Below are 25,954 nucleotides of genomic sequence, written 5' to 3' on the forward strand. Positions count from 1 at the left end.
ATGGAAACAAATCTAAGTCTATTTTTTTGCAAGTTTTTTTTTAATCAAATGAAATGAGTGCTTAAACAATACATTTTAGTTTAGGAACATTCCCAGTGAATTGAGTACAACACAGAAACTGTACAGCAAATTGTTTCCTTGGCATTCAGATCTCTACTATTAAATACTCAGAACTTTCACCAAAGTTGAAAACTGTTTTTTTAAAGAAAATAAATCAGTTTTTCTTTATGAGATAATACAAGATTATGAGATTGCAAGTAACCTGACCATTGCTCCACTCTAGTGGTCTGAAATCACTCAAATAAATAAAATAGTATTAGAAAGATATCTTCTTTACTTTATTACAATTATTATTTTGTTGGTTTATAAAGCCATTTAATCTGGCATATAAAGTAAACCCCAAGACCAAATATTAGAAAAGTCTCCCCGCCATCACTTCCACGCTCATGGGTATCCGTAGCATACTTATAACTCAAAATGTCTTCCTAACATCACTCACTAATTTATTACATTCTACCGAAGATACTTTATCAAGTTTCAGTCACAGGTCAAATAATTCATGCTTTGGAAAGATGATCTCTGCTTTTAAAATTTATTGTACTTATGAAGGTTGGGTCTCTAAGTGCTTGTCATTTTTACTGCTTATAGTTGAGCCATTCTTCCTCAATATTGGAAGATTTCTTCATGCTCACTTGATCTTGTGGAGTTCCAGTTATGAATTATATGACTCATAAGTTATGAGTCTCAAAGTAACCACTAATGAAGCCTGCCAAGCAGTTAAATATCAAAGCAACATATATCAGAACTTTTTTTGAGTACAGAGATAGATTCCAGCATTGCACTTCCCAGATATTTATTACATACTGTAAATTACATCATCGGCTGCCTCCTACACCGACAGTCTTGTACTCCAGGACTTAAACATCAGGTTTTAATAACCACAACTTGGGAATCTTTTGATCATCAGAGAGAGATGAAAGGAAGAGCTGCCTGCTGCAGGCCTTCTGCTCAGCCAAAACAAAAAGAAACTTCAGAGAAAACCAGAGCTGCATCAGGTGTTAATCTCAAATGAAATACACAGAAGTCACGCGTATTGACTCCCCATTCTCTATTCATTCAAAAATATCACTAGGCTACTAGTCCTGTTTTATAAAGTGTTTTAGCCAAAGATCACAATGTATTACATGTAACTTGAAAGGTTTATCCAGATTAAATTGAGACATACTCATATGATCAAATTTCACCTTTACTCCTGGGGAATAAATACAAAACTTTCTTTTTCAAGAAAGAAAATGCAGGTTGTAATGCTTAATAAAGTTGTCATCATGTTCTAACCAGAAGACAACAAGCTGATCTTCTCCCTCTCAATTTATGAAACATGGGCAGTTACTTGAGCTATATTTTTCTGTTTTAATTGCAATAATACACGCGCGAACAACTGCTTTAAACTCTATGTAAATTGTTCTAAACTTGACTGTAAAAAATATGATTTTTAGAATAGAGTTGTCAAAGTCTGGAATGCTCTACCTGATTAAGTTGTCTCAGCTACAAATTTTCAGTTTCAGTAGCAAACTGACTTCCATGGACCTTACTTCATAATTAAGAAGTCTGTAGAGGAGGCGTGCATAAGTGCACTAACATCCCTTTCATTGTATTTTTATATTATTTATATTATTATATTATTTTATATTATTCCTGTTTTTGTTTGACAAATTATAATAAATAAAAATAAATAAAAGTTTTTCAATGCTCCAGTCAATGCTATTTGATAAGGATAACCAGGAAGTTGCTTACTTTTTAGGTTTCTTGCTTTTGATTTTTCTAACTGATTTAAGTGAATAAATAATATGGAGGGTGACCAAGCACTAGCAGCAGGATGGCTTACTTTTGGCATTATGTACCTCAGTTGGAAAAGTCTAAGACTGACTTGATCCAGGAAGAGAATCCAAGAACAACAGAGATTAATTTTCTGTTAATCTTTTTAACTATTCACCTGTAGTTAAGAATAAAATTTAGCTATAGGGAAAAATGCCATTATGCACAAAAAATCACTTTCAATATGTAAAGTTACATTTTTATACATATCCAGGCTAATTAAATAGAAAATGAAAACTGAATTTACCATCAATATTTGAATTAACTACAAGTATTTGTTTATTAACTGAAGTTCTTTAAAAATTGGAAAGTATGGAAAATAATAGCAATAAAATATATCAAAAAGGAGAAAAGAAATCAATACTGGATATTGTTAAAATTAAACATCTAAAAATCTTTTGCAAATAAAATTTTCTGCTGAACATTTTTTTTTAAAAAAAATTGAAATCAGAAAGCTTCCCCATTGATCAAATCCCAAAGTCAACCACCACAAAGTAAAACAAAATTGAATTTCTGTTTATCACTCATCTTTTCTCTTTCTTTTTTACTCCCATCTCATCCCAATAGGATTGGCCTCTCCACATGCACCAGTAGTAGGGTCACACTGCAGATTCCATCAGTCAAGCAATTCTGGCTGGTGGGGTCCAGAAGAGCCTTTTCTCCTGTGGTTTTTGCACTCTGGAACATCGTACCGCTTGAGGTGATCTGCTCCCATCCTCCTCACTTTCTGAAAGGGCTTTAAAACTTTTAGCTCTGCTGATTGGTCCCAGGGCATGTCACTATATAAGTAGTTAGTGGATTAACCAGAAGATCCCACCTCCAACCCATCGTATACTGCACTGTACTTTGGCTAATTCTGTTAAGTTGAGAGTTATATTTATTATTTTAATATTATATATAATGTTATAATGTTATATAACAGGGGCATCAAACTTGCATCACAATGACATCATCATGTGACATATTGCACCTTTCCCCCCTTCACTAAACTGGGCATGGCATGAGGGCCACCTCTGTTATATAATGTTATGTTATTTCACCATGTGGTAATCTAGGCAGAATCCCATGACAGTGAGATGGGTGGCATACAAATTTAATAAATAAATGATTTATGGGTGGAGAGAGAGGATATTAGAATAAGGTCTTAGAGGAAGCACCTGATTAAATTCATATATTCACAGAGGAAGGCTTTTGAATGTAAAATTATTGAGGCAGGACTTATTGGAAGCAATACAGCTAAGGAAGCTTTTCTTCTATGGGAAGCTTGCTGGTTTAACTGTTACCTAGTTGAGGCCCTCAAGAGCAGCAACAGATGTAAACGTAACAGATTTTAAATCCTGCATTTATGGCCCAGGCATTTTAATTTCCAAACAGGCTTCAACCCAAAATTAGAAGTTAAGACAAGGAAAATCTTGCTTCAGGACTGCCAGCATGATTTCTGCCCACCTCTTCAGCAAGACAATGCTTATGCCATGATAACTTCCACAGAGAAATTTAGAGGTAAAGAAGTATTCTGAATTGCAAAATATAGAAACTGGATAAATCAAAAGAAACGACGCAGTTAAATGGATCTCATATATCTTCTGTTCCGAAAAAGTTTCTCTGGAATTAAATACCAGGGAAATTGTTTTGGAATAGAAGACATATTGATCCACTTAACTGTGTCGTTTTTTTGCTTTATCCGTAGTTTTTGGACAATGAAACATTCCATGTACATCACACTGATTTTTAAAAATAGGATTCTATACCTATGGATATACTGCTAGAGTAGGAAATATAATTAACATACAGAAAAAATCCAGCAGTTTGCTTTTAAAAAACATTATAGAGGGAGGGAGGGAGGGAGGGAGGGAGGGAGGGAGGGAGAGAGGAAGGAAGGAAGGAAGGAAGGTGTAGGTAGTTGGTTTTAACATCAAATTATCACATACTTTTTATAAATTCTGGAGAATCTATCTTAGCCTTTTTATATGTTTATTTTCTAACTGACCACATTTATTTTCATATCCATTTTAAGTTTTACTTTAAATTTAAGATATTATCAATCAAACCCAACCACAACTGTTTATATTTCAGCCACTATAATCAAATCATTTTAAACATCCTGGTTTCATTTTTCAACCTTCTCCCACTTTGAACCATTCAATCTGAGAGGAATTCATATGACTTATTTCAAGATTTCAAAGCCATATATTTTGTTGTAAACACTACAGGTTTTATCTCCACTGGAGTGGCATAATACAAAGATTAATGTTGCTCAATTTTAATAAAGTATTTTTCCACATAAAGATATGATAATATACTACCATAACCCTGTTGTTCAGTTTTCATAAAGATTGGACAACAGATTTACAAGTCTAAAATGGATCTTTAACTAAAAAAACCAAGTTGGAAATGTGATTTATATTGTGAAAAAAATAATATATTTATGGAAGAGAAATGGGATGAGAAGGTGGGATTTTATTTTCTTCTCTTATTTATTTGGGAGATAAGATTTATAAAACCAAAATGGGAGGCAACGGAAGCTCTAGAGCTAATCTATTTTATAATTCAACAAGCCTTTTGTTTTAGCATTTATAAGATGCCAAAGTATTTATTTGTTTGGAAAGACCGTAACTGTCTCTCTAGGAGGAAGAAGTTCCATTTAATGCACTTTACCATATAATTACCAATGTATAGCAAAATGTATGGAATTTGTTTCTATAGAGAGATACTATAATTAGCTTTTTGTCCCACCCCCAAAAGCAATTTCCTATTTATCCTTATAACTATCACTAATCAATTACACATGCATATCCTAAATAAAATCCATAAACCTTATGAACACTTAGTAAATGTATAAGTAGTATATGTATAAATGACTAATAGGACTTCTTGTTCACTGAGGTTGCTCAAATATGAAAATGCTCACTGTCTCAAACCTAATAAGTTAAGATGCACATTATAAATAGCTAATTTTAGCATTCCATATAATATAACCGAGAATTAATGAAGAGTAAAGGATAGGACAACCTAAATGCCTTCTTAGCAGACGGCATGAAGAGACTAAAAACAAAATGTTCATCCTCAAATTTACTATGGAAGATTAGAAATCTTGGATTGGGCACTGAAAGGTCTAGTATAGACAACAAAACCAAAAAGTCTATAAACTTAATTATAGTTTAATTAAGATGATGGAAGAAAGCCAAGTGGAAGGGATGATAAGAAGGAAGAATTGACACAAGGGAAAGCTCTTTCCTCTGCCGCTTTAGAAAGTATCCCTCAGCCTTCTTGCTAACATTATTTCTAGTCCTCCAGTTGAAGATCTGCTGCCAAAAGCCTCAATCTCCAAAGGGGATTGAGGAAGAGGACTGTTCAGTTCTGAAAAGGAGCGGATTCAAGCTTCTGCCCCAAAGAGGAGGAAGTGACAGAAACTTTCTACTTAGGGGAACACAAACAGCTGTCAAACGCATATTGTAACAAGTAATCATTATTAGGTGATAAAACATGCTTTTACTTAGGACATTATTGAAGGAATAAAAATGAAAAGGAGAAAAGCAAGTATGCACATTTAACTTTTTAAAAATAGGTACTGAAACAAAGAAACCTCCACACATCAATCTTGAATACAGTTGTTTTCATACATCATTATAATTAAATGAAGCAAATTGCAATTTATAGTTGTAACTGTCAGTTTTCCCACAATTTTTCTCTATGTATTGAATCAATACCGCTTTAAAATTGATAAAGGCAACATAGATCAAAAGTCTAATCAATGCACTGAACAAATGTTGACCAACTAAACCCAAGTCATAGTTTAAATTAGTCAATGAACCAATTATATGTGCCTGGTGCAAACTTTTCTAATAATATTTAAAGAAGCAAATGAATGAAAATGGAACAGATGACTCATTTTGCCTTTCTTATTATGGCATTGTATTCCATAGACCTGGCAAAAATGGACAATCTGTTTGAACAAGAAGAAAAATATCCTTCCGTTGATCCAAGACATTCATGCTTTGAAAACACTACAAGGAGGAATACTGGAAGTGAACAACTGACTATGTAAATACTTTGGATTCTTCAATCATGGTATGAATTTCTATGAAGACAGATGCCTGACAAGGGATGAGATATATTTCATGAGAGCTGTGAAGAATACACTGGGAAGATACTTTGTAAGTCTGACCCAAAAGTCTTTAAACTGAATCTTATATCAAGCAGAGGAAGCATTTTATATATAAAGGAAGTTATATCTAAACATTTGAGCATAAAGGTGCATAAATACAGAAAAAGACAAACAATTATAATATATTGGGGAGATACATCACACATAAGATTTTTTTCACTTTATATCCCTTGGAACCCTGAGATGACCCCAGGAGAACTTGATGGGGTCCCACAGGAAACTAAGGAAAAAATGATCAGGCATTCAAGGAAACACACACACATACATTTTCAATTAAAACTACAATTCAAAGCAACTTACACACTGTAGCTTAGTTTGAATGTAGCAATAAACTATGCTCTATTTTTACATGATGAGTCTGCAGATTTTGTAAGCATCCTTATTCTTTCAAGTACCTTTTCAATTAGCCAGTGTTCAGTCAGCTAAATCTTAATATCAACTAACCTTAAAACTAAATATAGTTTAATTAAAATCAGTGTGTTGATTTAGAATAGACCATAATTTGAATTAATTATAGTTTGAGGGTTGGACATAATTCTAAACTACAATGACTTAAAAATGAAAAGATGCCTTCTGATAGTTTTTTTCTTGGCTTGAGAGGGAGAATTACAAGAGGCTTAGACTCCTATACGTAAATATAAGTTATTTAGTGATACATTTTAATGAATGAGTTTATTTTGTACACCTATCATTTCTTTCCAATTATCTTTAAATTTATTCCAATGAAGCTGAACTCTCTAAATTGGAAATTTAGAAACAGCATGCAGAATGCAGACAAAAGCTTTATTCCTTTTCCAGGAGTGGGTTGGGAGGGGAGATTTCCAAACTGTTTTTTAAACCTAAAAAAAAAAAGTTTGGATTCATTAATGATACCTCTTGGAATGATAAGCAATACTTCAAATATCTATGGAGATTCTCAGTCATGCAGGCCATGGTAGTCCTAAAAGTGCTTTTTTCAAAAGGCAACTGGACTTCGTTTTTCAAGAAAAACAAAGACAAGTTGTTTTTTGAAAAAAGCACCTTTGGCCAATGCTTCAAAGTATTCTTTATCTGTTTGGATTATGCGGCTATGGGATGTCAGCTAGTCCAGAATGCAGCCGCGCGAGCGATTGTGGGTGCACCTCGCTTCACCCACGTAACACCTATCCTCCGCGAGATGCGCTGGCTACCTGTCGATCTCCGGATACGCTTCAAGGTGCTACTTGCCACCTATAAAGCCCTTCATGGTAGTGGATCTGGGTACTTGAGAGACCGCCTACTGCCGATCACCTCCACACGACCCATTAGATCTCATCGTTTAGGCCTCCTCCGAGTTCCATCTGCTGGCCAATGCCGACTGGCCACCACGCGGAGGAGAGCCTTCTCGGTGGTAGCCCCGATCCAATGGAACGATCTCCCCGTGGAGCTTCGTACCCTCACCACCCTCCAGACCTTCCGCACAGCCCTTAGAACCTGGCTATCCCGTCAGGCCTGGGGCTAAAGATTGTAACCCGCCCGAATGGTATGAATGTTGCGTTTTAATCATGTACTGTCTTATATGTAAAAGTCTGTCCCACCCCCTTCCTTTTGATTGTGAGCCGCCCTGAGTCCCCCCAGGGAAAAGGGCGGCATACAAATAAATAAACTATAAACTATGTTCCATACCATACTATTCCAAAGACTGTTACAACTAAAACGTCAATGCAACTAAAGAAAGATGTATTTGTGATGTCTGAATAGCACTGTCAAGCTTAAGAAATTTGGATTTTGTGCATCAACTTCTATACATCTGACTTTCCAAGAAAAAAACTGAGTTGTACAACATTTTCTGAGTTTCCTCCAATTTAAATCAGTGCACCAAGGCATGCATTACTTGCATCAATCATAAGACAGAAAGGAAATCCTTCACTCAGACATTAGTTAATAGATTTGAGAACACCGCTAAGAAGATCTAACTGTACCTTTAGTTTTATACAATTTGTTGCTTTTCTATTGTGAGCTCCTGATACCACTTACGGTGCTTTAATTCACATTTTTATTTTCCTAACACAAACATTTGTTTCCACATGCTTACCCTTTGATTCACCATAGTATAACCTCAACAGTACAAATGAAAACTTTTAAGTCACTTCTGATCGAAACATGTGAAAAAGCTGTTAATAAAACACTGACCTGATTAATGGAATTAGCTGCACACGATGACAGGCCTGTTCCAAGGGTGACCAATAGGAAGCAGCTTAAGTCAAATGGCACGGGTGCAAGCGCAAATCCAGCTGAAGCCGTACCTACAACCAGGACTGAAATATAAACAAACAATTCAGCACTAATAAACGAACAGAAGATAATTTATACTTTTGCATTCATTACACGTCAGTTACATTATTAATAAGGTAGTAATGGACAATAATGATGGACAACAGTGCTACATTTGTGGAACAGCAATAATCCTGCCTCTTGCCTTAACAGAATGTAGGAAAAACAGGGCAAATTCTGTTTAATGGTTCCAATATTTTCAAACAAGTAGCATTGTTACAAAAGAATGACATAAGACGGGGAGAATACTGAGAAACATAACTGAACTTTAAAATTTGACAATACACAATAATGAATATTTGTTAAGCACAATTTATAATTTATTGACTATTGCTGAAATTAGGCCTATGCTTCTTTCTTCTGTTTCCTTTAATTATTTCAATTCTGTTACGTTAACCAGAAGGTTTTGAAGGTTAATAGAGAACATGTTCTGATTAAAAAAATGAATATGAAATTTCTAATAGATGTACTAGATTATATTAGCCATAACATTTTAGACTTGCTGGCCAGTAGAGGTATTTTACTGTTCGTAAATTTTTAATCTATGTTGTTTTTATATCCTTTTAAAATTGTTCATTTTTGTGTTTATTCTTTTATTTTGTCATAGTATTTTTTTTAAATAAAAAGTAAAGATATTCCCACAGAAATGTGTTCCCCTTGCATAATTGTACACCTTATGTGAATTAGTAATCTCCTCTATGGAATAAAACTCTGGAGAATATAGGTACAATCTTAATTTGTCCTTCTAGATTTATAACCATTAAAAATAGTACAGGTAGTGCTCGACTTACAAAAGTTTGTTTAGTGACTGTTCAAAGTTACAACGGCAGTGAAAAAAGTGACTTATGACGTTTTTTCATAGTCCTTTTCAGCATCCCAACAATCATGTGATCAAAATTCTGTTGCTTGGTAACTGGTTCATATTTATGACCTTTGATGTGTCCCAGGATCATGTGATCACCTTTTGCAACCTTCTGACAAGCAAAGTCAATGGGGAACAACCAGGGTTACTGACTTATCAACTGCAGTGATTCATTTAACAACTGGTGCAAGGAAAGTGATAAAATGGGCAAAACCGACTTAAAAAATTGTCTGTTAACAACAGAAATCTTGGGCTCAATTGTAGTTATAAATCAGGGACTAACTGTACTGACAGTTATTTGCTGACTCTCTGTAAATCGCTTAGAGAGGGCTGAAAGCCCTATGAAGCGGTATATAAGTCTACTGCTATTGCTATTTGTCCACATTTTATCTGTATTTATTCATCCACATTTAAAAGCCACTTCACTTTGTAGCTACTCTTGATTGCTTATGAACAAAAAGAACAAGACAGAAATAGGTGGTAGCAACTAAAAATGGCATACGTTGTTGACTTCCTATTTGGTTTTTATCAAGTTTTGCTACGTGTACCAGGTTTCCATTAATAAGGCATATATTTTATTTTACACTGCGACTAGAAGTTTAATTAAAACTTATCAGAGAGACTGCTTTAAACTTACGTATAATAGCAAGATACTAGCTGATTTATAAATAGTGAAATGTGAAGCAGTTTGTGTAACATTATTTTAATGCCCCCAAAGAATTCTAGCACACTAGAGGCAGTGTTCTAATTAAAGTCTTCATTGATTTCTCCAAATTAATTTCATTATAACTTATCAGAATCTCATTAAAGCAGCTGTAATACATTCTACTTCATCCAATTGGCTGGCTATTGTTGTAAGCTGGCTCAGACTTTATATCCATAAACAATGTTCTTAGTGTTAAGTACATCATCTCAGTCTTTGATAAAGCAAATAAATATGTGTTTACGTTTAAGGCCGACTCCTATAAAGTATTCTTATGTTAAACTTCCTACAGCTTCTTGAAGGGTATAGTTGCCACAGGACATGGTGAACTAACCCAAGATAAGATAGTGTTACTGAACACAAGCGTTCCACATATATATTTATTAATTATAACGTCTGCATACCATACACTCCATCAGTATTCCTGAAGATTTATATACCGTGTTTCCCCGAAAATATGACCTGTTCTGAATCTAACGCCTTGCCACATTTTTCGTGTGGGCAAAAATAAAAGCTCACCCCCAAAATAAGCCCCCTGGACAACCCACCCCCCTCCGTTCAGGCAGAACACCACTTATCGACCTAGTGGTATCCCAAAGGCGCCAAGCCGCGGGAGCCGGGGGGGGGAAGGGGCTCACGTTGCTTGCCACCTTTGGGATACCACTAGGTTGGGGAGTGGCATTCTGCCTGGCCGGAGGGGGGAGTTGCCGGGCACTGCTCCCTTGCGCGCGGCCTTCCGAAGAGCTGGGCACAGCCTCAGGGGTGAAGCAGCCATGAGATGACAACTCACGAGCAGCCGCCTGGCAAACCCCCTCTACAGCTGGGCAGAGTGCCATTCACTGACATAGGGGGTATCCCTAAGGCACCAAGGCATGTGGCGCTCTGCCCGCCCCCCAGCTCCCGCGGCTTGGCACATTAGGGATATCCCTAGGTCAGTGCATGGAGCTCTGCCTGGCTGGAGAAGAGGGTTGCATGAGTGCCTGTTCCGCTCCCAGCAAGCATGCCTCCCAGTCTCATCATGCCCTGGCCGAACTCTCCCCACAGAGCCAGGGCGCTGCCGCCGCACTCCAAACATAACTTCTTCTCCGGCTTTCAAACTCCAAAACTCGGCTGACGAGTCTTCCAGCAGTGGCCGCTCTAGGAGTACACTGTATGGTTGTGGGCCGGCTGCTGGAAGCTTCTCTGTACGGAAGCCTCTTTGTCTGGAAGACTCTCTGTCCGGAAAGTATATTCAAGAAGCATTGTTTCCTCAACTCTTCTTCCCTGAATCTCAAGTCTTAAGCTTCCTAATAGGGAATAATATTCTATTCCGAGTAGGAAATTTTCCAAGTAATTAGGAATTGAGGCACATAGTGCTCCAGAGGTGACAACTTACAATCTGAATTGCATTTGGAAACTGAATGGCAATCAGTAAAGTATCTCAACATTGGTATTATATATAAAATCCCAGAGGCTTTCACTCACCAGAAGATGGGCTTCTGCATTATGTACTAACTACAGTTTCCTATCAGTCACTCCCTAAAGGCAGGCCCACGTAAAATATAATTCACCAGTCCTTGCTAGAGCTGATAAATTTATGGGTGATTGTTATCAGGACCTCCAAACAGAACTATAACTGACACACCAGCTAAAATTATGGAAACATCCCCTACCCGGCCTTCCACTTGTGTATCTAGTAATAATTATGGATCTAGGATGACTCCTCAGTCACAAAGGTGTTCCTTAAAGAACACTGTTGTCTGGCACTGTTATTTTATTCACAGTAATAACCTCAGCCTAACAATAATTGGATCAAGTTTTAAAAATAGTACCCCTATTTATAAGGGTTTAATTTCAGTTTGTTCTTTCCTGCATACAGCATAAGAAATGGCCTTGAATGACAGGTGGAAGAGTCACTACCAAGGTAATGGTCAGTACAACAGGGCTGGGGCCAAGGGCAAGGAATTAGTTTTGGAAATGCCTCAGGCAAGCCCTTCCCTATGAGGGAAGCGAGAAGCACATTCAGCCTTGTAAGATTTTGTTCCTATAGTTGTTACAGTAATAGTCCTGAGTTATATGGCATTGGATTTTTAGTCTGGCCTACTTGTACTTCACAGCCCCAGATATTGGATCAAAACTTCCACAGGATCCCCACTATGGCCTGGGTAATGATGTAAACCTGAATATTACCATTTCATCCTATCCAGCTGATTGACATCCCCCAAAGGTTTCATATGGCTAAAAAGTAAGAGTAAAAGGCATGAATCAAAATAGGAGCCTGGATTGCTAAAACATATGAAGAACAGTTGTGAGAACTGAGCATGGCTAGTCTAGTGAAGAGAAGGACCAGTGGAGACATGATAGCAGTGTTCCAATGTTTGAAGAGCTGTCACAGAGACTTGACTTACTTTGACTTAAGTCTTTGTCACAGAGAGGAGCGGAACTGAAGTGGGCCGATGAAGAACGAGGCAGGAGGCTCCTGAGGTAAAGTTAACAGCACTTTATTTCAATAGAACTGAACAGTAGACTGGCTAGTGGTAGATTGGGACTCCGCCCTGCTTGACAGCTATTTATATGGAGCTGTCAAGCAGGGAGGCCAATAGGCATGCGTCTGACAGCCCACGCTCAGCTAGCCACGCCTTAGCCAATCAGGCGCGGCCTGGCTATTTCTGGCTGTCAGTTGTAGGCGCGAGGACTAAACACTTCTTCCCCCCTAGCAAGGGCGCATGCGGAAACGTGGCGCATGCGTACTCACGAAGATAGGCGGATGGCGGTGGACACACCCCGAACGCCTCAGTTCAGGAGGCGTCACTGGAGAAGTAAGACGTCCATGTAGCAGCTCCTCCCCGGAAGGAGTGGAGCTCCAGGTGACATCACGAAGGCCTAGTCTGGAGGGCGGAATCCCAGGAAGAGGTAGGCCGGGCAGCGGGGGCGCGGTCTGAACAGGGGGGGTAATACAAACTTGCTGGTATGTGGCGAAAGGATTGGGGAGGCCTGGCGGTGGAAGGCCTATGTCGGGCGAACTGGGAAATGCGAGGTCGGTTTGAGGAGGTGCATGAGGTTGCCGGGAAACGGTAACTGGGCAGGAGAGGCCTGACCTGGGTAAGGCCTCATGTGGAACGGAGGCTGCAAGCGGCGGCGGGCCTGAGACTGGCTGCTGGGCAACACTGCGGGTCGGATTAAGTCAAGGCCTCTGGAGGGTGGTGGTGCCTTAGTTGGTCCACATGGCGCCGCCACTCAGTGCCATCTGGTAGGTGGACCCTGTAGGAACAGGGACCAGTTATTTCGGTAACGGTGGCAGGCACCCACCGAGGATCCCCAGAGTAGCTTCTGGCCCAGACCAAGTTCCCCACCCTGAAGCGGGAAGGGGCCCCCAGGTTGCCAGGCTGATCCCCTGAATAGATAGGGTGCAATCTATCCAGGGTAGTCCACAGGCGCCGGCCCATCAGTAGCGCCGCAGGGCTCTGCATGATGGGGCAAGGAGTGGAATGCTGGGCCATAAGGTAAGCAGCCACCCTTGCCGGCCAGTCACCACGGTCCAAGCGGCCTAAAGCCTCCTTGGCTGACCGGACCGCCCTCTCCGCCTGGCCATTGCTGGCCGGATGGTAAGGGGGACTGGCGCGTGGCGGATCCCTTGCGCAGCCAGGAATTCCTTGAACGTCGTGGATGAGAATTGCGGACCATTGTCAGACACTATGACGTCTGGCAAGCCATGTGTGGCAAAGAGGCGCCGCAAGGCCGGCACCGTACTCTCACCTGGGGTGGGGGACGTGAGCACTAACTCCACTCATCGAGAGTACGCATCCACAACCACCAGGAACATCTGGCCGTGGAAGGGACCCCCAAAATCGAGGTGCAGATGGGACCAAGACCCTCTGGGCAACTCCCACTCCCGGGGGGAGGCGGAGGGGAGAGCAGGAAGGGACACTTGGCAGGGCACACACCTCCCTACCTAGCTCTCAATCTCATCATCCAGGCGGGGCCACCAGACATAACTCTGGGCGAGCGCCTTCATGTGCACGACCTGGGGTGGTCTGCATGGAGACGAGAGAACTTGGTGGCGGAGGGAGGGAGGAATGATAACCCTGCTGCCCCACAACAGGCACCCACAGTGCAGGGACAGCTCCAACTGACGGATCTTAAAGGGGCGGAACTCCTGAGAGACCGCCCCCCTGTAGGCCAGCCCCTCAGGACCCATGCCATGACAAGCGAGAGGACAGGGTCGGCTTCAGAGTGGGCTGCCACATCAGTGGCTGACAGAGAAAGGTCGAGGTCCGCAATGGACAGGACCGAGAGGCAAGGGACTGGCTGCGGGTCAGCGCAGGGAAGGGGGTAATGGCTAAGAGCATCGGCGTGCCCCAGCTGCTTGCCAGGACGGTATCTCAGTGTATATGAATACGCTGCAAAAAACTCCATCCAGCGGGTCATCCTGGGAGACAGGATGGGAGGGGTCAGCCTGTCACCGGCCAGAAGCCCAAGGAGAGGCTTGTGGTCAGTGTAGAGAGTAAAGGAGAGGCTTGTGGTCAGTGTAGAGAGTAAAGTGCCGACCGTAAAGATAGTCATGGAATTTTTTAATCTCGGACACCGCAGCCAGAGCCTCCTTGTCAATCTGGCTGTAGTTCCTCTCAGCCGAGGAGAGTGTCCGGGAATAAAAAGCCACGGGAGCTTCTGAGACATTTGGGAGGACATGGCTCAGAACAGCCCCCAGACCAACAGGGGAGGCGTCACATGCCAACGTCAGCGGCATCTTGTCACTGTATTGGACTAAGACTGCCTCTGACGTCAGCATGGCTTTGACAGCCGCGAACGCATGCGCTTCGCGGCTGCCCCAGTGCCAGGCCGTGGATCGATCGAGCAACCGATGCAGCGGCTCAGCTGGTGATGCCTTGTGCGGCAAGAAAGGCACGTAAAAATTTAAAAGACCAAGGAATGCTTGCAGCTCCGCATTGGAGGTGGGCGCAGAGGTGTTCCTGATGGCAGCAACTTTAGAGGATGTAGGGTGGATTCTCTGGGCGTCAAACATGAAGCCCAGGAATTCCACCTTAGGCACAGCAAAGGAGCATTTGCTACGCTTTAATTTAAGTCCCGCGCCCCTAAAACGGTTGAAGACCTTCCGAAGTACTTTGATGACCCCTGAGCGGCTGGTAGCAGCGATCAGGACGTCATCGAAGTAGGGGACAAGGCCAGGGAGTCCATGGAGCAGCTGCTCCATGAGGCTCTGGAAGATCCCCGGGGCAACGGAAACGCCGAATTGGAGGCGGTGACAACGGAAGGCCCCGCGGTGGGTGACGATGGTGAGCAGCAGCAACAGCCAGGCCGCGCCTGATTGGCTAAGGCACGGCTGGCTGAGCGCGGGCTGTCAGACGTGTGCCTATTGGCCTCCCTGCTTGACAGCTCCGTATAAATTGCTGTCAAGCAGGGCGGAGTCCCGATCTACCGCTAGCCAGTCTACTGCTCAGTTCTATTGAAATAAAGCGCTGATAATTTTACCTCAGGAACCTCCTGCCTCATTCTTCCTCGGTCCACTTCACTGGCGACGAGGATGGGATCCACAGGCTCTGATTAACAGCCTAAGACAGAGACAGAATTTGGGTTTTTTTGTCTCTCTCACGCTGCCGAGAAGACTTAGCTGCTCGAGCCATGGCTGCTATGCCTCCGTTCGCTCTTTTTGGAACTGCTGGCGAGTTGTGGGCTGGGTTCTTGAAGCGCTTCGAGTGTTTTCTGATAGCGAACAACAGGCAGAGATACTCGCTGGCACGCAAGTGCAGTTTTTTTCTTAGTGCCTGCGGTCCCGAAATGTTTGGCACGGCCCGCGCTTTTGTGGCTCCGAGGCCAGTTTACGAGCTGGGCTGGGACGAGCTGATGGCCTGGCTGAAGAACCACTATGCCCCTACCCCTTCTAAGATTGCTCGCTGCTATGCCTTTCGGCAGTGTGTTCAAAAAGAGACTGAATCAGTTAGCCAGTTCCTCCAGTCCCTTGAACCATGGCGATTCAATGTGAATTTCTAGACCTAGATGACAACCTCGTCGAGCAATTTGTGTGTGGAGTGTGGGACATCCGGCTTAAGCGGCGGCTCCTGGCGAAGGCTGACATCACCCTGCCGCAAGCCGTGGACGAGGCAAGGGCAGCGGAGCTGTCCGAGCAAGCTACTGCTGAAATGGCCAGATTCCTGCCTCCTCCTCCTCTGCCTGCGCACCGGGCTTGCCTTACTGACGAGCTGGTGCCACTGCCTGACCCTGACGAGGAGGACCAGGTCGACCGCCTGAGGGCCATTCCTAGATGACAGCCGCAGGTGCCGTCCTGCTCTGCTGATGCAGTGGCCGCTTGCCTAGGTTGCGGAGGCACCATGCCCGGGCATCCTGCCCCTTTAAAGCGTCCGTGTGCCACCGCTGCAACAAGGGGCACCTAGCGCAAGTCTTCCGGGCCACCCTGCCGCTACATCCGCAGCCCAAAGTTCCTCAGCTGTCCTATGGCCAACCTGCACCACCGCGGAGCCAGCAACCCCACTGTCAGCAGCGCCGCCGCGACTTCTTTGCCATTGACAAGGGCCTCCCTGCCACCCCTGCAGAATTGGTCAGCCAGGTGACGGCCGGCTCTAAAAAGATAACTCTGTCCCTCCTCCTCGAGGGGTCGCCTTGCATAATGGAGGTGGACTCAGGGTCCTCCCGTTCCCTCTTCTCATGGGCAACCTTTTCCCGAAGTCCCAGCTGTCTCCACCGGACACTGTTTTACGGGACTACCAGGGGACTCAGATTCCTACCCTGGGTTGCTATGTGGTGCGGGTGGAGTATGGGGGCTGGTTTGCTGCCAGCCTGTTTTGGTGGTCCAGAAGCTGGGCCTGGATTGGTTTTCCCCATTAGGCCTCTCCACCTCTTGGGTGCATCTCACAGTGGACACACCCCCTGGCATCGAAGACATCCTGGCAGAGTATGCTGATGTTTTTGATGGTAAGCTGGGGGAGTACAAGGGTACCCCTATCTCCCTCAACCTAGACCCCCAGGTTGCCCCTATCTCCCTCAACCTAGACCCCCAGGTTGCCCCTATTAGGCTGAAGGCCCGCAGGGTGCCTTTTGCCTTGCGGCCCAAGGTGGATGCAGAACTTGACAAGCCTGGAACCTGTCGACCACTTGCGATGGGAGACCCCAATAGTGGTCCCTGTCAAGGCCTACGGGTCCATCAGGATCTGCGCTGACTACAAGTCCACCATCAACCTTGGTCTCCAGGCAAACCCCTATCCAGTCCCTGTGGTGCAGCACCTACTTTCCAAAGCATCCAAAGGCAAGACAAGGAACAATGGATGGAAACTGATCAAGGAGAGATTCAACCAAGAAATAAGGAGAAATGTCTGACAAGGAGAACAATTAACCAATGGAACAGCTTGCCTTCAGAAGTTGAGGATGCTTCATTACTGGAGGCTTTCAAGAAGAGACCTGACAGCCACTTTTCAGAAATGGTATAGGGCAGGGATGTTAAACTGGTAGGCCTGAGGGCCAGATGCATCACACGCAGACCACGCCCATCCCAGCTCTGTAAATGGGAAAGACGTGGCGAAACATCACAGTACAGCAAAGTGACACAGCGAGTTTGACACCCATGCTAAAAGGTCTCCTGCTTGAGCAGGGGGTTGGTCAAGGCCCTTCCAACTCTGTTATTCTGAATCTTATTGAAATAAAGGAACCGCTCGGATTACATTTCAGCTTCCCGCCCCCAACTAAATCCATTCAGTTAGGCAGCAGTGGAACCAACATAGCATACTACTTGTGATCCTTACTTGAAGACTCTATTTGGGATTGGTAATTCCAATGCTAGCACTCAAAAATAGGGAAATCAAGTGACCATCCCTGTGCTTTCCGGTTGAAAAGACTACCCACTTTCTCACTTTCAGCATCTGTTTGTCTTCTAGCCACTCCTTCGCCCTTTTGTATTTTGTATACACCAAAGCAATGCAACCAATCACAACTTGAGGCTAGGCACTGAGTGCACTATGCAAACAACATGCTTTCTTGAACTCTCTTTCTCTCCTCTCCAATTTCTCTGCTCTGCAGAGGAGGGGAAAAAAGCAAGCAATCTGTGTCGGCAATTTCTCCTTTGCCTGACCCTTATTCCCCACACTTCAGAGCAGAGAAACTGGAGAGGAATTTCAAGTGAGAAAACTGTTTGCTATTTTAAACATATCAAAAGAAAAAAATGACTTATGACCGTGTCCTTGCACTTATAACCATTGCAGCATCTCCACAGTTCTCTGATCAAAATTTTGGAAGCTTGGCAACCAGCATATCTTTCACAGAGTCACATGATCACAATTCTCAACCTTCATAGCCAGCTCCTGATGAGCAAAGTCAATGAGGGAAGCCAGCCTCACTTAATGATCATGTGATTGATTTAATGACCATTGCAAAAAAAAAAGGTTGTAAAATGAGGTATGTTTCATTTAATGATCACCTCCCTTAGCAATAGAAATTCTGGTCCGAATTGGGTTATAAACTGTTTGCTCCTATTTGAAATTGACTGGAAAGGAAAAGATTTCAAAACAAACCTGTAAGATTCTTGCATAATTTTCCCACAGATTCCAGCCCTGGGCTCTCCTGCAATCCCTTTCTTTCCAATAAATCTGCTCCCTGTGAAGGGAGAAAAAAGGGGGGAAAATGCAGGTCCGGCACAGGACAATATTATACTGACTGTAATGGTGATCACGTAATTAAGGTATAGTGCAAAGATTGTAAATGGCCCATAGAGTTATTTTTTTAGCACTATGGTAACTTCAAATGGTTTCTGAACAAATGGTCAGTAAATGAGGAATACCTGTGCTCATACTTACCAACACTTGTAAGTATGAGCTTCCTCGACTTACAACAATTCATTTAGTGACTGTTCAAAATTACCACATCACTGAAAAAAGTGACTTATGATCATTTCCACATTTGTGTCCATTGCAGCATCCTTGTGGTCATGTGATTTACATTTGTATGCTTGACAACTGGTTCATATTTATGATGTTTGCAGTGTCCTGAGGTCATGTGATCACCTTTTGTGAACCCTTCTGACAAGCAAACTCAACAGCAAATCCATATTCACTTAACAACCATGTTACTAATTTATCAACTGCAGTGATTCATTTATCAAATGTGGCAAGAAAATTTGTAAAATGGGGCAAAACTCACTTAATAAATATCTCATTTAGCAATATACATTTTAGGCTCAATTGTGCTTTTAAGTCAAGGATTATCTATAGTCAAATGTCATTAAGAGGTCTAAAAGAACTAGAGAGTTTATGGGGTTGGAAATTCTGGGGCTACAAGCAATATTTGCTATGTCTTGTCTCTTCCCCCCCCCCTCTTTAGCCTACTGTCTCAAAGGCCTCCAACTAAGTCGTGGTATTCTTCATCATACAACCCTGCAAACAAACCATTATCACGAATTTTATGATAAATGTGTAGCAAAAATAAGAAAAAAAGTATAGTTTTTCTTTAATGAGAATAGTTGGAGAATTTCATCACAGTATTCTAAATTTTAATATTTCCCCAAGGAAAGCTACAAAAAAAATGTCTGCATCAATATTTTTCTTCTTGCACGTTCACACTTTGCTCACTGAAACACTGTAAGAGTAACGTTGGTGGTAAGAGACTCAATTTGTTTACACAGTAAATCTAAATTTGTTTCTAGTTATATGGTTGTTTCGCTGGCAGTTACATCATGAACATTAGAAGGAATTCATATTCTTAAAATATTCTCACAATTGACAGTATCTGAACCAAATGTAAACAAAACTTTTTTTAAAAAAAAAACAACAAAAATGGTCTTGAAAAAACTGCACACTGTAATGCTATCAACATTCACTCATAATACTAAATCAGGATCATTATTACACAAGCCTCTGCAAACCTAACCTTTTCTCTAACTTGCTATATCATGTCACAAATTTTGATAATTTATGTAACCATTCACTAAAATATATGTTAAACCAGGATTAGATATTATGTAAAGAGTTGCTAGAATCCATACTTTTATTTTTGCTACTCACAGAAGATTCAAATTATTTTTGAACTGTAAACACAAATGTGGGAACACAGCATTTATCACTAAATTGAATACCTGTTTCTCAGAGTGCAATTGATATGAACAACTATCTTGTCCGAAACCTAAATGCAATGTGGAAGTAGGACTTGATAATTGAAATAAGCCACTGTATCTGCTCCAAAATAGCTATTCACAAAGACAAGCCAATTACGGTACTATTCTCAACTTATTTCTAAATAAAATTAATTTGTAATTCTTCATGCATTCAAATATATTTATCTCCATGAAGCAAAAATATTTGAATGCATAAAGATCTCTGTTACCCTTCTCCGTTTTTCAACATCTCAAGACCACCACCCCAAAAAATATAGGTGATTCTCAGTTAACCACTCAGTCAGCAAACATAAACTTACAACATTGCTATATGTGGTACTTACAGTTGGTTCCTAAAGTTCCAGGGGTTACAGAACCCTACATTTGCATGACTGCAAAACAGACATTTGCCAGTTGGCCTGTATTTTTGACCATCCCAGTGTCCCATAGTCATATGATTACAATTTGAGACTCTCCCATAAGCAAAGACAATGAACGAAGCCAGCAAGAAATTAGAAGTTGCAATCACAAGAGGACCTCATTTAATGATTAAAGATGATTCACTTAATCATGGCAATGCTAGTGCTGGAATGTTCACTGCTAAGCACATAATGCTCTGCTTTATGACCATATATCTTGGCAATGGAAATAAATAAATAATACTGTTTGTGGTATTTTGTAATGAACAATTGAAAGCACAAAAAAATGGAAATCTGTAACTTTGCCTCTTTATGTGAGAATACGGACACCAACTCATTTTCTTACATGGTGATTAACAATAGATAAGGTTATAATGCCAAACATGATTACTGAATTTGGAGCTCTTTGTTTTTCTAAATAGATGTAAGATGAAATCAGTGCTTTCCAAACTTTTTCCTTCATTATCCACAACTGCTAATTTAAATGTCCTTTTTACCCAATGTAGGTAAAATAAATTTAAATGTCCCTGTTGTGATTGGGTAATGGGTTTGTGTGTCACTGTCTAAGATAAACCACTTTTACCAAATTTTGGGTAACTCAACGCTAAGTCACTTTATGAGGCTGCAGAACTTTTTTAAAAATGATTGAAAAATCAAAATAAAAAAATGCAAAGAAGAAAATACATGTAATAAACCAGTTCCATAAAAGAAAAAAAAAAGACCTACCTGTAAGTTTAATTTTGGTCAAACGAGCCAAAATGTTAGGTAAAGTATCCACATTTAATTTTATTTCTTTCCAATCTTTTTCTTCTTTTGATGATGATTCTTCCACAGTTTTTGCAACAGTAGTAGCTGCCGTCAACTTCAGTGTTTCTTCATTCATCACTGGTTTCTCTGAGAAGGCAGGCAGAAGAGGTGAAATTGATTTCATCTCATGGACAATCATTGTCTCTTCACTTGAACGCTGTCCTTCCAGGCAAGGCGATACTGCTGATGCTGGCTTCAGCTTTGCTTGCTGTAAAAGTGCTTTCTTATGCTGCATTACATACTGGAAAAGAAAAAGGGTTTTTTTTTGTAAAACAGCCATTTTAAATCACACTTTTCACTTTCTATATGCTTCTGAAAAAGTCATATTTTATTATTTAATTTATGTATTATAATTTCATGGAAGCTTTTTATCCCTAGTAACACATCCAGAAATATTTATCTTACAGCTATTTTATATTTTACAACACTAATGCAAGATTATTACTAAGAGTACCTTAAATTCTTGTTTCAGAGTTGAATGTTTCAACTTTAATACTCTGTGAATCATTAAACACCACCCATTTGGCTTACAGAAATATACAGAAAAGTAAAAGATGTTTTTCTAGCTACATTCTATACACCACACATGAATGCTACCTTAAATAAATTACAATTCTTCCTTGCTATACAAATCTAATCCCTGGATGATGTGACTGAAATATAACCCAAGGGCAACAACAATTTAATTCTACCCCAGTGCTACTTTTTCTTGGGATATTTAACGTATGTATTTTCATCTCTATTTGTAAATTCCAAATACTGAAGTGCCATCATATCCAAGTGGATATGAGCATAAAGAAAATGTGCAGGCAAAGACAGAAGAGGACAAACAGCAGCAAAGTGAATGGACTCAATTACAACGGTGATGGGCAAACTGAGGAAAGGCTTAAAAGGCCAGATGGTTCATTTATGTTGTTGCTAAGAGTTGACAATGACATAATGGCTCATAATTAATCAATCCAGAAATTGTATAGGTATAATCAATTCCAGCTTTTGAGGTGGTATGCAATGTTATATAAGCTTACTTTTCGCCTGAAGAAATTCAGCTGTTGAAATGTAACTCCCTTTATTTTGACAACTCTAAAGAAACATGCGAACTTGCATGGCATCTGTTGCATGATGTTTTTTCTTGGATGTGCTGCAAAAATTTTCCTGCAAAAGAGAATTATTCTTTAAAAAAACTTTTACAATAAATATCACAGAAACTATAGGTGTATATATCAAACATAATGCAGAATAAGTTCTGCCAAGCCATCCTATATGAACCACTGTACAACAAAATAAAATTAAAAACTTCTTTGCTGATCTCAGTTGCCTAAATAAAGTCAACAGGGATACCAATGCAAGAAAGGTAAGACTAGCATATATATTTCCCTTCTTCCATGAAACTATTCTGAAGACAGTTTACCTCACCAGCCCACATGCTTTCCAGCATCCATTTTTTCTTCCTTCCCTTCTACCATTGACACAAGCCATTTATTTAATAGCATTGGTATATTATTTCTTCACAGTGCTATTCCCAGCAGTTTACCTAAAATAATATAAATAAAAACTATAAAACAATAAAATACAAATTGAAAAGCATATTAAATGGAAAAATATGCAATAGAAACCCTTTACTCATAGTACCTAATCTCAATGGCAACCATTATACACCAGATGCTCTCTCAAATAACACTGGTTTAATAGTTTTATCAAATACAAGCAAACTAGGAACCAACCTAACCTTGCATTGATCTTCACAATTTTTTCTCTTTACACCTCCTTCTGCCTTCTCTCAATTGTCAGAACTAATGCCCCAATGTATTATCTCAGCAGCCTATTTCTCCCTGATCTTTGCAGAATTTTCCCTTCTCTTGGCTGCTATTGTCTCCATCCTAGGGTGATATGTCCTAGTGTCCTGCCTGCCAGTATATTTCTTTCCCTACTTTTCCTCAGTTGTCACTGCCAATGTTTTTAGTGTTTTCTCCATTCCTAAACCACAACACTTGTGCAAGAATGGCTATGTTTTAGACTATAGCTGGACTGTTTCAATTTATATCAACCACACACTTCAATTCGGAGGTAAACCATTTCAAAAATAGTTGTTCTGTGCATGACATTTTGCATTTCCTAAAACCAAATTATATAGATCTTCAAATAGCAAGAGAAAAATGCACAAAAGAAATAAGATTTAAAAAAAAAATTACATACAATTTACCAAATACAAAGGAAAATCATTTAGTATTTATTTTGAAAAAACCAAGCTAAGTTCTTTTACTAGTCCCATTGGCTACAAAATTGTTTACAATTAATCAAGCATTTGCTTAAAAGTAGCTCATAAAAGTACTGAACATTATCAGGATTGTTTTATTTTATTGTTTAACCAGCTGCAACATGTTTATTACAAAACTTAAAAATTACTTGGTATGATATAAAGCAACCATAAAATTTCAGCTTTTTAACTGTCAGAGTAAAAAAGGCATCCAAAGTATGTGTTCCTGCTCATATATCGTAGTTCTGCTAAAGCAGTTTCAGTAATCTCAAACTAAAAAGTTCCTTTTAATAACTATATATCAATAAAGGAGAATATTTATAGCTCATGGTTGAAATGGGGTAGAGGTAGGGTGTCCTTGGTGTTCTCTGAGCTTGTTTGTTTTCTTGAAGATATTTTCATTATCCAAACTAAATAACATCATCAGAAAAAAAGCAAGCTCCGAGTACCAATGACCCCCTCTAAATTTTATATATACAAAAAATATGCTTGAGAGTTAGTTTGATATAGTGGTTAAATAACCCGGGTAGAAAACTAGAAACCGTGAGTTCCAATTGTATTTTATGTACAAAGCCTGCTGTTTGACCTTGAGCCAGTTACTCTGTCTCAGTCCCAGGAAGGAACCAATGGCAATTCACTTTTGAAATATTGCCAAGAAACCTGTGGGGACTTAATGATACTAATGTCAGAAGTCAAAAACTGACTCAAAGGCATAAAATATGCTTCTAAGTACCGGTATGTGTTAATTTTTACATAGTGTAAGTATTAAAAGTTTACTGGTATTTAATGGAACATGTCTCCAGGAAGCAGAGAGACACTCTTTTAGCCCATAGACATTTTAAAATGAATTTTTTCTTTCACAGTGAAGGGAAAACTTAAAACATTTGCATTATTAAAAGTTTTACTTTCACCAATTAGCAATACAGATTAAGGAGATTAATATTTTAGTGTGAAAAAATATGTTTGTCAAGATTGACGATTGCATAAATATCGCAGAAACAAATGGATTCTCCCCGCCCTCCAAAAAATCCTTGCAAGAGCTTTGATTTAATCTTAGGACCGATCAAGATGGCTACTATTGGTCCCTGCTGTCACCGGGATCTAGAACTCGATTCAGGATAAGCAATATACTATGAATCGAAAATCGTTCCCTTGTCTTTAATAACGGTTTATCGCCTCTTATTAGCTAGAGTTTAACAGCTGTCGGCGGATGATCTCAGATTGAAACCTCTGAGTTTACGGTGCCTTGAAAAGCAATGAAAGAAGCAGCGGTTCAGCCTAAAAATACGATCTTGACCTCCAATCACCCTTTGAAACATCCGGAGGAAAAGCAGAAATCTGACGAAGAGAAAATAATGGGAGGAAGAAGCATCTCTCGGGTCAATCACTCTAATCCCACAGCTTCTGTGGGGAAATAAATCCAGTGAGTTGGAAGCAAGCAAGCAAGTCCGAAGCATCGACCTTTCCCACACAGTGTTACCTTCAGGCAACCCGCCTCCAACTGCCGCGAAATGAACAAAAGCGTTTTGAGTTTAGGCGTTTCAATCTCAGAGCCGGCCTTAACCTGAGGTAAAGCGGATAACGGAAGAACCGGCTCCGGCACCGACGCTTAGCCTGCCCTTCATTTCTTTCAACATGACACTCTGGGCGCCGCCATCTTGGAGAAGGAAACGACGTTTCCCAGCTACGGATTTCTTTTCGTTTCCGTGTCACTAGGCGGGGACTTCCGGTGAGAGCGAGCAAGATCGGGTTGTAGCCGAAGGGAGCTCGAGAGAGGTTCTTTGGCAAGATTGACGCCGCCTCCCCCCCCCCGCTCTCTCCACGGGAGATTTTTGCCACGCGGCGCCCGGAAGGCTGGCAGAGGGGTGCCCTGCCGCGAAAGTTAGGTAGCTACTTCTAGTGTTAACGAAGCTTGGACCACGGAACTCTCTTTCACGTTTGCCTTCGATCATTATATTATATATAATAGATATCGAGTCGGTAAAGGGTGATTTCTTTTCCTGCACAGTATAGCTGGAAGGTCGGAACGTTCAGCAAACTGCGTGGCTGAGCAAAGATTTCAGTCGAATCGCTAAACTCTTCCAAATTCTCGCGCTTAATACTCGGTCTTTATCACTTCTCTAAGAGCTGGTTTACTTCTTAGGTGATCTTGTGACGAAAAGTCCTGGCTGGTTTTTTAGGCGATGCTTTTAATTTGGGATGTCCGTCCGTGTCCGGATAAAATAGGAAGGCTTTCTAAAAGTAGAGGAAGACAAGCAAATGACATATTCTATTGAATCTTCCACGAAATCTTTGCTATCCACTCTTGTCTGGGAAAATCATTTAGAAATAGCCCTGAGGTCCGAAAGGTCACCAACCCTTGGGACATCAGGGACCACTAAATTCATAATTTTTAATCCCATAATTTTAAATAATTTTAAAACCACTGATATGAATTTTTAAAAAGATAAATAGTATTTAGTGCAATATAAAAAATGCAAACAATTT

At 40.7% G+C, this 25,954-nt stretch overlaps 1 protein-coding gene across 3 annotated transcripts in view; it reads right to left on the reverse strand.

Moving 5' to 3' along the window:
- Window positions 1–25,139, reverse strand: part of COX10 (cytochrome c oxidase assembly factor heme A:farnesyltransferase COX10) — a 113,750-nt gene extending 88,611 nt beyond the window's left edge. The window contains exons 1-4 of one of the 3 annotated variants that reach the window (XM_087709814.1): window positions 24,948–25,139; window positions 22,239–22,365; window positions 21,133–21,454; window positions 8,192–8,316 (exon numbers count right to left, since the gene is read on the reverse strand). In XM_087709814.1, the coding sequence (XP_087565940.1) occupies window positions 8,192–8,316; window positions 21,133–21,454; window positions 22,239–22,331 (540 nt within the window). In that variant the 5' untranslated portion in view covers window positions 22,332–22,365; window positions 24,948–25,139. Of the gene's footprint in view, window positions 1–8,191; window positions 8,317–21,132; window positions 21,455–22,238; window positions 22,366–24,764; window positions 24,917–24,947 lie in introns of those variants that run through there. The other 2 variants (XM_087709815.1, XM_087709816.1) reach the window with 2 other exon arrangements.
- Between the last annotated feature and the right edge of the window lie 815 nt (window positions 25,140–25,954).

Source organism: Thamnophis sirtalis, unplaced genomic scaffold, assembly GCF_051295495.1.
Source record: "Thamnophis sirtalis isolate CommonGarterSnake01/CBP01778 unplaced genomic scaffold, rThaSir2_p1.2 scaffold_3, whole genome shotgun sequence".
Classification (NCBI taxonomy): domain Eukaryota; kingdom Metazoa; phylum Chordata; class Lepidosauria; order Squamata; family Natricidae; genus Thamnophis; species Thamnophis sirtalis.